This window comes from Cervus canadensis, chromosome 31 (assembly GCF_019320065.1).
Source record: "Cervus canadensis isolate Bull #8, Minnesota chromosome 31, ASM1932006v1, whole genome shotgun sequence".
NCBI classification, from domain to species: domain Eukaryota; kingdom Metazoa; phylum Chordata; class Mammalia; order Artiodactyla; family Cervidae; genus Cervus; species Cervus canadensis.
Genome location: NC_057416.1, coordinates 24,868,906 through 24,882,399, shown reverse-complemented (window position 1 = coordinate 24,882,399; position 13,494 = coordinate 24,868,906). Strand labels below are relative to the sequence as shown.

The following is a 13,494-nucleotide window of genomic DNA, read 5'->3' as shown; positions in this document are numbered from 1 at the left end:
CATCCTTCGCTGGTCTTCGTGGTCTCACTCTGCAGCTTCTGAGACATCAGCGTCGCTTAGGTTATGTTAGATCAGGATACTTGGGGTTATATTTGGGCCACTGTAATCTCCTTAGCAGCATGTTTAGAAACCACATTTTAGGGTGAGTTACGTCTCCAGATGGCTAAACCTCATATATATTTATATTAATTCTTATCATTCATTAGGTTTATTTTTGAGAAGGTGATATTTTCTGACCTTAAGCCCAGTTCAAAGGGAACATATTTGGGCAGATCCCTGTGCACTGAGTTCACGGCATTTTAAGGCTGCTAGACATGAATGTGAGATGCCATTTGCTATACTAAGAAACCCAAGTTAAAAAAAAAATTTTTTTTTAATGGAACGTGTTTAAAATACTTTTGCAAAAGAGAATGGAAAATTACTCAGGAAGTAACATTTTTTAATACTCACAAATCTTGGTGTGTAGCAGAATTTCCATGACCTCATATGGGAAAGGGACCATGGGTCATCCAGAAATTCAGAAAAGGAAACTTTCTGTTAAATATCCTAGGAAATGGAAATTAAAATTTCATCAGTTTCTCTCCTAAATGATTACCTATATTTATTGCCACTCTACTCACTCACTTTTTTGTCTAACACTGCATAGGAAATCATTACCTCATGAAGGAAGGTGTTTTGGGAGCCTCGTGGCTTTTGGCATCAATCTTGTTTCACCTCGACTAAGCAGGGCATCTGCAGAACAGGCCTGGAGGGCTGACTAGAAAGGAGGAAATAGCTCAATTTAGAACCAGGTGTGCTCCAAACTTAAAACGTCCTGTTCTGTGATCGTGCTTATAGGATTCCATTGTCCCTGTGGGTTGCCCACACTTTTTGCCCGTGCATGTATCACGACTGGCAGAAACTTGCTGGCAGTTCAGACTCAGTCCCGGGCGTGGAGGCTGCCAGTGAGAGCAAACCAAATCTGAGGTCTCAACACCTTCTGTGTAAAACTTCAGTCATGTAATTGTGATGTTCTTCGCCTTTTCATTTGAGAAAAGAGAAGGATGGCATTTCCCCCCACTTGGCCAGAGTGTTTCCTTTTGCCTCAGCTCCCTGCACCTTTATTCTTTTTATTTTTCTCAGGCTTCTTTCCTCCAGACACATCATTCTTCAGTGTTTTCATTCCAAGTGAGGAAGGCTTTCTCCTTTACCTCTTGGGAACAAACATGTAATTGTCTTCCTCATGGGATGACTTGCATATATATTTTTTTAGTTTCTGGGTTTTCACCCAAGATTCCATCTTTATTTCTTCTTACTGTATACTTCAGCATCAATGGCAACCCCCAACCTAACTAGCAATCAACAGTTAGAAGTTTTGCAGAAACTCGGACGTCAGAGAGTTGCCTTGGCGTCAGCAAACCATAAATCAAAATCCTCAGTAGAGACTGGAAAAAATCTGAAGTTGCTGCAAGTTTTGTTTTGCTTTTTTTGGGAAGGGTTTCTTTCTTTTTTGGCTGCGCCGTGCAGCTTGGGGAATCTCAGTTCCCCGACCAGGGATCAAAACCTGGCTCTGGCTGTGAAAACACCGAGTCCTTACCAATAAATCACTGGGGAATTCCCTTGTTTTATTTTTTAAATCTTTATTTAATCTCTCTCTCTTTTTTAAAAAAAATGTATTTAAGTATAGTTGATTTACAGTGTTCTGTTAATTTCTGCTATAATACAGAGTGACTCAGTTGTACGTATATTTTTTTATATTGTTTTCCATTGCAGTTTATCACAGGATATTGAATATAGCTCCCTGTGCTATACAGTAGGACCTTGTTGTTTATCCATCCAAAATATAATAGTTCGCATCTGCTAACCCCAAACTCCCAATACTTCCCTCCCCATTCCCTTGTTGTTCAGTCTTACAGACAGGCTAACGTTTCCGTGCTTCCTTCTCCAGTCCCACATAGACATCATCCACGGCCATGCAGCATTCACATGCGATCCCCAGCCCACAGTGGAGGTCAACGGGAAAAAATACACCGCTCCTCACATCCTGATCGCCACAGGCGGCGTGCCCTCGGTTCCTCAGGAGAGCCAGATCCCCGGTGAGTCTTCCAAAGGCATCTGCTAACAAATAACAGTCAGACAGCACTTACCGTTGTTTCCCACCACACCCGCCACACCAGGGCATCTGCCCTTTTCCAGTTCTTTGTTTTGGACACACGAGAGGAGGTCTCTGCAGAACCTGATGGTAACTGGCTTAAGTGGTGCCTAAGTGACAGGGCAGGGCTTCCCTGGTGGCTCAGACGGTAAAGAATCTACCTGCAATAAGGGAGACTTGGGTTCGATCCCTGTGTTGGGAAGATCCACTGGAGAAGGGGATGGCTTGCCCACTCCAGTTTTCTTGCCTGGAGAGTTCTGTGGACAGAGGCTCAGTCCAAGGGGTCGCAGAGAGTTGGACGTGACTGAGCGACTAACACTTCGACTTTTCAGTGACAGGGCAAAGAAAGATCTATTTCATCCAGCTCCAGGCTACAGGTAACACAGGAGGAAGAATCAGCAAGTGCCCCATCCTCCCCATCTCGGCACAGTGGAGGCTGTTTCCAGCCTCAGTTTGTTGTGAGATATTTACTGTTTTGTTTAAAGGAGAGAAATCTTGTGCAGATGTAACTTTATCAGCTAATTAAGCCTTCTTATATATGTATTTTTCTCTCGTGTAAAGATTTAGAAATTAAAGCAATAAGGAATCTCTGATAGTCATCTGCCTTTACTTTGTATACACAGAGATGAATCATAAGGTACTGCCTTGTTCTGTCATAGGAAATGCTGTCTGTGTCTTTTTCCCCAACTAGTTATAAGCTCTTTGTATTTAATAGATGATGATCGTGGTTTATACAACTTTTGTATTCTCTATGGATTGGCTTTTTTTTTTTTTTGGCCATGCCATGTAGCACATGGGATCTTAGTTCCCTGACTGGGGATTGAACTCAAATCCCCTGCATTGGGTACACAGTCTTAACCACTGGACCACCAGGGAAGTCTCTCCATGGATTGGCTTCTAAAGACCCACGACCAACCTGAACTGATAAGGAAAATTTTGAGTTTCTATGCATGTAGGTATTTCTTTCTCTCTGGAGAGGGAATCCGTAAAATTTCATGAGCTTTCTTAAAAGGGATTTATGGCTCAAAAGCTAAAGAACAACTAGTGTTAAAAAAAAAGTTGAAGATACTGTTGTCAAATAACTTAAAATTTAGTCGGTGAGATGGGATATAAACATCCTGATAGGGAACAGCTTTCAAAATGGATTGTTTAGAGAAAGAAAGCAATGTGCAGAACAATGTGTATAGTATGCTACGATCTCTGTCTTTTTAAAAAGGCAGGGAGACTTTGCAGATGCACTGGGGTCTGTGGAAGGGCACACAGCAGTGCCCACTTACCACTGGGAGAGGACCAGAGCCCTGGGTGGGAAGGCAACCTGCTTTTCACACAATGGTCTGTGGTGCTTTTTGAGTTTTTTAAAACATACATTTATTAAAAACATGTAATAAAAATAAATGAAAAAAAAAGATAAATGCAGAGAAATGTAAATATTCCAAGGTGATTGCCAGACAGTGAGTGTTGGGTTACTCAAAGGTGGGATGGATTACTATGGGCTAGCTAGCATGGACCAAAAAAACTTGCTGGGAGAAGGGCTTACAGGTTGGAGTATTATGTGCTGAAGAAGAAAACGGCCAGAAGAACCAGTGGGTGATAAATCGGTCTTTAAAGGACATTCAGTCAATTCAGCCGGTTTTCTAGCAGTGAAATCTGGAGGCAAATACGTTGAACTGGAACTTCCCTGGTGATCCAGTGGTTAAGACTCTGCCCTCCCGAGACAGGGGGCTTGGATTCGATCCCTGGTCAGAGAACTCAGATCCCACATGCCACATGGTTTAGCAAAAAAGCCCCCCAAAATACATTGAACTGAAACTGGAAGAAGCTTAGGGCCAAATTGTGAAGACTTATAAAGTCAAATTAAGGTGTCTCTGTCATTCATGAAAACCAATTATTAATAGCTTATAAATAGGGTAGTGGCAAGATCTAAGTGTTAATTTTAGAAACCTAATCTGACAATGACTTACCGAGGAGGAAGGCCAGCTAGAAAGTTGTTACAGTAGAATGTACAGGAAGTAGTAATAGGTTCTGAACTAGTGTTAGTGTCTGCAATGTGGTGGAAGAACTCAGTTCAGCTCTGCAGACAGTTACTGAGCCACTGCTCTATGCCAGGAACTAGGAGAAGAGGGCAGACAGGAAACACAGAAGGAAAAGCCAGCTACTGTATTTCATTGATTCCAAGACACATTTTTAGAAAATGTTCAACCCTTCTGAAATCAAGATGTGCCCTTAACCACTGTGCATTAAATTTGCAAAATGCAATATTTTTAGTAACTGATGAGATGGTTGTTGAAAGAAGGAATCACAGATTGAGAACTCCAGACTTTTGGATTATTTGTTTTCTTAAATTACTTATTTTTGTCTGTGCTGGGTCTTCCTTGCTATGTGCACCTTTTTCTAGTTGGGGAGAGCGGGGGCAACTCTCTACTTGCGGTGCAAGGGCTTCTCATTGCGGTGGCTTTCCTTGTTGCAGGGCACGGGCTCTAGGGCACGTGAGCTCAGTAGTTTTGGCTCCTGGGCTCTAGAGCACAGGCTCAATCAATAGTTGTGGTGCACGGGGCCCGGGCTTAGTTGCTCTGGGACATGCGGGAATCTTCCCAGATCAGGGATTGAACCCATTGTCTCCTGCACTGGCAGGCAGACTCTTTACCACAGAGCCACCAGGGAACCTCAAGACTTTGAATTATTGATGGAAGGTGGTCTTTTTAACTGAAGTGGTAAATGAGAAAGGGATATAGTTTGGGAGATATTATAAAACTAAGGTTCCATTTGGAAGATAGCAAGTTTGAAGCAGAGTAGAATCTGGTAGCCAGACAGTCAGAAATATGGAACTTGAGCCTGGGGAGAAGGTCAAAACTGAAACTATGCATTTGGAAGTCTCCCTGCAATGAAGGGAGAGTTGGTTAAAACCTCAGAAGGAAAAAAGGCAGAGAGACGAGAACCAAGACAGTGAACCATTTGAGGGTGGACCTGAGATCTTAATTCTTCAAAGAAAAGTAATAGTTATTTATTTATCATGGCAGAGGAAATTAAAATGTTGACTTTGGGAAGATTTGATTGGCAGCTTCCCAAGTGGAGACTCTAATAAAACTCATCAAAACAGTGATGAACTGAGAAGGTGTTTGGTTTGTGCATAGAATATGATTGTTTTACAAGAGAAAGCTCCGTTGGTGTGACCTATATTGCCTTTCCCTACATAGGTGCCAGCCTAGGAATAACCAGTGATGGGTTTTTTCAGCTGGAAGAGTTGCCTCGGTAAGCCGCTTTTCTCCCTGACCTCCATGTTCATTCTTCCTCAGTCTCCTAACATTTCTTCTACTTGCTCTTCCCAGATATTGTGTGTAGACATTTCCTGGATTCTCTTCTCCCACCTCTTTTCTTTTTATGACCTTAGGTCTCTTATCCATGAGCGCCCCTCAATAAACGGCTCAAATCTTTTCATGCTTTCAGTCCAAGACCATGGTAAGATGTTTAGGACCAGACTCAAATGCAGGGCGGGGTTTGAGAATAAGCACTGAAATCCTAAAACTGTCTTCTCTCTCCAGCGTGACAAAGCATCTGTTGGTAATGTGTCTAAAGTGACTCATTCAGGTTTTCAGAGCGGCTAGTGCAGAGGCCTCTGGATAAATGAAGCCTCTGTCTGTCCCACAAAAATAGGTTTCCTGAAAGTGTCATTTGTATGTGTTTGTCCAAATAACCTTTGTAAATCTCTGTCACCAGTTTAGATACACACAGAGAAAAAAGATAACAAGGAAGATGGTCTCTCTCTTTCTTTTTTTTGGCTGTACCATGCAGCACATGGGATCCTAGTTCCCCAACCAGGGATGAAACCTACACCCCCTGCAGTGGAAGGACAGAATTCCAACTACCGGACCACCAGGGAAGTCCCTATTGAAGAAGCTGCCACTTGCGGGCTTCCTAGATAAGAGGGGTGCTCCCCTCCCTCATGCTAAGTGTTAGGGCACCTGGGAACAGGAGGAGGGGCCCTGTTAGCCCAGAGACTGGCCTTTATCTCCTGTGAGTAGCACTCACTCACTCCCAGAGTCATTGTTATTGCTCAACTCCGATGCTCCCTCGGCGGGCGCTGCCAGTCCACCATGAGGTCTTAATCCCGAGCTTTTACATAAAGGCCTTCCTGGCGGGTGACTCATAATCCCTGCTGGCTCCTTTACCTTGATTCACCTGGAGCCACAGACTGTTCACCAGGGACAAAAGGGTGTCTTGGCATTTTCTTGGCTACCGTGAAAATGTCCCATTACAATATTCAGACCAGCTCATCTTCTGACTTTGAGAAGAGCAAGCAGGCTGTTTAGGTTTGCTGGGATGTGGCAGCGTGTTAAGAGAGCAGCCTTTCTTTCTTCATGATCTGTTTAGTTTTAGGGATGAAGGATATGAGACGTGAGAATACATGCAGAAATGTGGTCATGACTCATCGTGTTTATTTATTTTTTTTTTTTTTAATTTTTTTATTAGTTGGAGGCTAATTACTTCACAACATTTCAGTGGGTTTTGTCATACATTGATATGAATCAGCCATAGATTTACACTTATTCCCCATCCCGATCCCCCCTCCCACCTCCCTCTCCACCCGATTCCTCTGGGTCTTCCCAGTGCACCAGGCCGGAGCACTTGTCTCATGCATCCCACCTGGGCTGGTGATCTGTTTCACCATAGATAGTATACATGCTGTTCTTTTGAAACATCCCACCCTCACCTTCTCCCACAGAGTTCAAAAGTCTGTTCTGTATTTCTGTGTCTCTTTTTCTGTTTTGCATATAGGGTTATCGTTACCATCTTTCTAAATTCCATATATATGTGTTAGTATGCTGTAATGTTCTTTATCTTTCTGGCTTACTTCACTCTGTATAAGGGGCTCCAGTTTCATCCATCTCATTAGGACTGGTTCAAATGAATTCTTTTTAATGGCTGAGTAATATTCCATGGTGTATATGTACCACAGCTTCCTTATCCATTCATCTGCTGATGGGCATCTAGGTTGCTTCCATGTCCTGGCTATTATAAACAGTGCTGCGATGAACATTGGGGCACGTGTCTCTTTCAGATCTGGTTTCCTCAGTGTGTATGCCCAGAAGTGGGATTGCTGGGTCATATGGCAGTTCTATTTCCAGTTTTTTAAGAAATCTCCACACTGTTTTCCATAGCGGCTGTACTAGTTTGCATTCCCACCAACAGTGTAAGAGGGTTCCCTTTTCTCCACACCCTCTCCAGCATTTATTGCTTGTAGACTTTTGGATAGCAGCCATCCTGACTGGCGTGTAATGGTACCTCATTGTGGTTTTGATTTGCATTTCTCTAATAATGAGTGATGTTGAGCATCTTTTCATGTGTTTGTTAGCCATCTGTATGTCTTCTTTGGAGAAATGTCTGTTTAGTTCTTTGGCCCACTTTTTGATTGGGTCATTTATTTTCTGGAATTGAGCTGCAGGAGTTGCTTGTATATTTTTGAGATTAATCCTTTGTCTGTTTCTTCATTTGCTATTATTTTCTCCCAATCTGAGGGCTGTCTTTTCACCTTACTTATAGTTTCCTTTGTAGTGCAAAAGCTTTTAAGTTTCATTAGGTCCCATTTGTTTAGTTTTGCTTTTATTTCCAATATTCTGGGAGGTGGGTCATAGAGGATCCTGCTGTGATTTATGTCAGAGAGTGTTTTGCCTATGTTCTCCTCTAGGAGTTTTATAGTTTCTGGTCTTACATTTAGATCTTTAATCCATTTTGAGTTTATTTTTGTGTATGGTGTTAGAAAGTGTTCTAGTTTCATTCTTTTACAAGTGGTTGACCAGTTTTCCCAGCACCACTTGTTAAAGAGGTTGTCTTTTTTCCATTGTATATCCTTGCCTCCTTTGTCAAGATAAGGTGTCCATAGGTTCGTGGATTTATCTCTGGGCTTTCTATTCTGTTCCATTGGTCTATATTTCTGTCTTTGTGCCAGTACCACACTGTCTTGATGACTGTGGCTTTGTAGTAGAGTCTGAAGTCAGGCAGGTTGATTCCTCCAGTTCCATTCTTCTTTCTCAAGATTACTTTGGCTATTCGAGGTTTTTTGTATTTCCATACAAATTGTGAAATTCTTTGGTCTAGTTCTGTGAAAAATACCGTTGGTAGCTTGATAGGGATTGCATTGAATCTATAGATTGCTTTGGGTAGAATAGCCATTTTGACAATATTGATTCTTCCAATCCATGAACACGGTATGTTTCTCCATCTGTTTGTGTCCTCTTTGATTTCTTTCATCAGTGTTGACTCATCGTGTTTAAATGATATAATTCAGTCTAGACTCAGAGAATCTTCATTCTAGATATCTGTCCGTTACATATTTTTAAACCATTTATGAAACTTGCGTAGGTAGCAATGCAAGTTTCAGAAATGAATATATGCAGGTTATAAATAAGACTCTGGAAACACAGGAAAATGACAATGGGTATATGATTTTTGTCTTTTTTAAAGACTCCTTTATCATTGTTATGTTGGAAGTAAGTGAATAATCAAAGAAGGAACAAATTTTGTAGGTGAGGTTAACACGTGCTCTGGGCTGTATGATCCAGCTTTGCCCTCATTGGGCTTATGGTTGGGGGTAGGCTGGAGCATAGACCCTGTGGAATACTGTGGGGCAGGGAGTTCTGAGGGCTGTAATGAGGGAAAGAGAAGAGCTCTGGGGACCCAACAGAATATAAGACTGTTTCCACGTGGTGGAGGCCTCTCATGGGTGGCAGCCAAAGTGTCTGTGTCCCCAGGGTGAGCCGTGGCTGCCCTGCTCCTCTCCTGGAGACTCTCCAAGACCTGCAGACGTTTAGAGTAAGGAGAATGTGGAGGTGGTCCTTGGTTCACAATTTTTACCTAACTTACTGAGTTTTTCATCTACTGAAGACTGGTGTTTTAACTCAAGACTCCACAAACCTGGATGTCCACTCCCCAGCTTGAGCTTCAGCTTGTTAAGACCATGCCACTGTGTCTTCATTCCTCTGGCAGTCTTTGTATGACAGTGTGGAGCCTGGGAATGAAGCCAGCATGAAGTGCAAAGCTGAGCGTCTTTAAGGGACCGCAGCATCTGAGCACCTAGATGCAGCCATACCTGAAGCCAGAACTTCTTGGTTACATGAATCAATAAATTCCTTTTTTTGTTCTAAACCAAAGCAAATGAAAAGATTGTCTCCAGTGGTTACTTTAGTGGTAAGAAGTATACAAGACGGGCCTGTGGGAGCTGAGAGGGGAACACTGAGCTCCTTGAAGATTTTTGGTCTCCTCTCTGAAGAATCCAAGTCATTTCTCACCTGTTTCTCGTATATCGTTTCTGCTGAGAATGCATCTTTGATTCAGGAGCATTTCCTGTGCCCTCTCCCATGCAGGAACTGAGTGTTGTTCTCTGTGCTTTAGTGGACCCCTGGGCACGTTTCCCCTCAAGAATTCCTCAAGTGTGGGGATTGTTACCCATGGCGTCCAGTGCAACGCTTAACAAAACTAGGACTTAAATAAATGTTTGGGCAAGAAAGAAGATGGAGAGAAAAAAGGAGGGAATTAGGAGCAAAGACCCAAAGGAATGAGTCAACATATAAAAGAAAAAGGGACGTTAGAAAGGGAAGAAGAGCTATTTCCTAGTTTCTGAATTAGACATTTCTCTCTTTGTACGCTGAATTGTATAAGAGAGTTCTCACCTCTGATCATACCATTGCAGGGAGAACTCCCTGCCCCACAGTGTTCCACAGGACCGGTGCTCCAGCCTCCCCCCAGCCGTGCAGGTTCATGACACATCCTCCCTCCAGACTGAAGCCCTCTAAGGGCTGGGAGTCACAGCACGATGCCTTCCCTGTGGTGGTGGTGGTGGTGGTTTAGTTGCTAATTCTTGTCTGACTCTTGTGACCCCATGGACAGAGGAGCCTGGCAGGCTACAGTCCATGGGATTCTCCAGGCGAGAATACTGCAGTAGGTTGCCATTTCCTTCTTCAGAGGATCTTCCCAACCCAGGGATCTAACCCAGGTCTCCTGCATTGTAGGCAGATTCTTTACCAACTGAGCTACAAAGGAAGCCCACCTTACCTGTAGAAGATACTAAAGAAAGGTTTCCTTTCTTCTCCCCTGACTGCTTACTTCTTAGCCAAGCATTGTACTAGTAGTACGACCGTGTTTGAAGCTTGAGAGAACTCAAACCCCAAAAGGGGCCGAGGGGGCCCTTTTTCTGTAGGCTGCAGTGGGGAAGTAAGTGCTGGGGGCTGGGGTTAGCTTCCCTGTTACGGACTCAGACCTTCGTCCAAACTAGTGTTTAAGTTGCTTTCTTAGATCAGAATTTATTCAGGACATCTAGTTTCATTGCAGATCTATCCTAGAGGTTAAATGGCTTGCTTAAATTGGCCTTTCATCATCTTGGAAAGACTGATAGAATTTAACAGCAATGAAGGAGAAATACTGAGCTAGAGGGGAATAATAGTGGTGAGAACTATGCCACTTTTAGTTTTAGGTGTGAAGATCATTGCATAAGGAATCATCTCTAGCTTCAGAGGCTTTTTATTTCCTCTCTGAAGAAACAAAGCTAAGGAATTTTTTAAACACCTAAAAATATATTTTCCTTCTACAGAAGGATATTTTCTGCTTAAGATGACTATGTTATCCTGAATTGGACAGAAAAAGGAGATAAATGGAAAGACAGATGAAATCTGAATAAAGTCTAGAGTTTGGTCAACAGTAATGTACCAGAGTCAGTTTTGACAGTTGTACCATCATTTGTTGTTGTTCACTCACTCATGTCCGACTCTTTGCAACCCCATGGACTGCAGCACACCAGGCTTCCCTGTCCTTCACTATCTTCCTAAGTTTGCTCAAACTCCTGTCAGTTGAGTCAAACATCTCATCCTCTATTGCCCCCTTCTCCTCTTGCTCTCAGTCTTTGCCAGCATCTGGGTCTCTTCCATTGAGTTGGCTCTTTGCATCAGGTGGCCAAAGTATTGGAGCTTCAGCATCAGTCCTTCCAATGAATATTCAGGGTTGATTTCCTTTAGGATTGACTGGTTTGATCTCCTTGCAGTCCAAGGGACTCTCAGGAGTCTTCTCCAACACCACAGTTCAAAAGCATCAATTCTTATTGGACCACTCTTTTAAGGTCCAACTTTCACATCTGTACATGACTAGTGGAAAAAACCATAGCTTTGACTAGATGGATCTTTGTCAGCGAAGCGATGTCTCTACTTTTAATATGCTCTCTAGGTTTGTCATAGTTTTTCTTTCAAGGTGCAAGTGTCTTTTAATTTCATGGCTGCAGTCACCATCCACAGTGATTTTGGAGCCCAAGAAAAGAAAATCTGTCACTGTTTCCATTGTTTCCCCATCTATTTGCCATGACATGATGGGACCGGATGCCATGATCTTAGTTTTTTTCAATGTTGAATTTTAAGCCAGCTTTTTCACTCTCCTCTTTCATCTTCATCAAGAGGCTCTTTAGTTCCTCTTTGCTTTCTGCCATAAGGGTGGTGTCATCTGCATATCAGGTTATTGATATTTCCCCCAGCAGTCTTGATTCCAGCTTGTGCTTCATCCAGCCTGGTATTTACATGATGTACTCTGCATATGTTAAATAGGCAGGGTGACAATATACAGCTCTGACATACTCCTTTCCTAATTTTGAACCAGCCTGTTGGTGTATGTCCAGTTCTAACTGTTGCTTCTTGACCTGCATACAGGCTTCTGAAGAGGCAGGAAAGGTGGTCTGGTATTCCCATCTCTTTCAGAATTTTTCACAGTTTGTTGATTCACACAGTTAAAGGCTTTAGTGTAGTCAGTGAAGCAGAAGTAGATGTTTTTCTGGAATTCCCTTGCTTTTTCTGTGATCTAGCATATGTTGGCAATTTCATCTGTGATTCCTCTGCCTTTTCTAAATCCAGCTTTTACAACTGAGAACTGGAAATTCTCAGTTCACCTACTGTTGAAGCCTAGCTTGAAAGATTTTGAGAATTACCTTGCTAAGCATGTGAGATAAGTGCGGTTATGCAGTAGTTAGAACAGTCTTTGGCATTGCCCTTCTTTGGGATTGGAATGAAAAGTGACCTTTTCCAGTCCTGTGGAAACCACGGTTTATAAGATGTTAACTTTATTTTTTTTTTAATTAAAGTATAGTTGAATTACAATGTTGTGTTAATTTCCACTGTACAGCAAAGTGACCCATTACACAATATGTACATTGTTTTTGGAATTGGTTTTCTTTATGACTTATCCCAGGACATTGAATATAGTTCCATGTGCTATATAGTAGGACCGTGTCCATCCACTCTACATTTACTAACCCCAAACTCCCAGTCCATTCCTTCTTCAACCTCCCCCTCCACAGCCACAAGGCTGTCCTCTGTGAGTCTATTTCTGCTTTGTCGATAAGTTTAGTTGTGTCTTATTTTAGATTTCACATGTAAGTGATGTCACATGGTTTTGTTTTTCTCTTTCTGACTTATTTCACTTAGTATGATAACCTCTAGTTGCATCCATGTTGCTACAAATGGCATCATTTCGTTCTTTTTGTGGCTGAGTAGTATTCCATTGTATATGTGTACCACGTTTTCTTTATCCATTGGTCTGTCGATGAACGTTTAGTTTGTTTCCATGTCTTGCCTATTCTGAATAGTACTGCTGTGAATATAAGATGTTAACGTTAGGAAAACCTGGGCAGGGATATACTTAGCTTTTCTGTAAATCTACATTCATGCTAAAATGAGCTTATTTACCGATCTTAACCCTCTGCTCTTGTAGCCGCAGTGTCATTGTTGGTGCTGGTTACATCGCTGTGGAGATAGCTGGCATCCTGTCTGCCCTGGGCTCTAAGACATCAATAATGATACGGCATGATAAGGTAAAATCTGTTCTTGATGTTAATCTTTTAAAAATTTTACAGGGAGGACTTCCCTGGCAGTTCAATGGTTAAGAACTTGCCTGCCAATGCAGGGGGCTGGGTTTTTTGATCCCTGGTCTGGGAAGATTCCACATGCCTTGGGTCAACTAAGCCTGTGCTTCACAACTAGAGAGTAGCCCCTGCTCGCCACAACTAGAGAAAGCCCATGTGCAACAATGAAACCCAGCGCAGTCAAAAAAATAAAAAATACAGGGAGCATTTCCTCTTACGCTGTCAGTAAATACAGGGTGCAAAGTGTGTATTCTCTTCCTCGTGGAGCTGCATAGAAAGCAGGATTAGGACCAATGTTCTTCACAGCCACCAGCTGCTAGTTGAGAACAGTGGGCACCCTGGCTGGTGTTTCTGTCATGAAGCAGTGGGTAGTATCTGATGCCCTAATAAGGCATACAGTCTTAAACATAAATATTGTTAAATTGAGCAGACTGCCAGGTTAATTTCTTATTCAGAAAATCAATTTCATGTGGTC

At 42.4% G+C, this 13,494-nt stretch overlaps 1 protein-coding gene across 1 annotated transcript in view; it reads left to right on the top strand.

Moving 5' to 3' along the window:
* GSR (glutathione-disulfide reductase) overlaps nt 1-13,494 on the top strand; it is a 44,042-nt gene that overhangs the window by 18,337 nt on the left and 12,211 nt on the right. Inside the window, exons 5-7 of the mRNA XM_043454141.1 lie at nt 1,928-2,075; nt 5,326-5,380; nt 12,869-12,968. Of these exons, the coding sequence (XP_043310076.1) occupies nt 1,928-2,075; nt 5,326-5,380; nt 12,869-12,968 (303 nt within the window). The remainder of the gene's footprint in view (nt 1-1,927; nt 2,076-5,325; nt 5,381-12,868; nt 12,969-13,494) is intronic.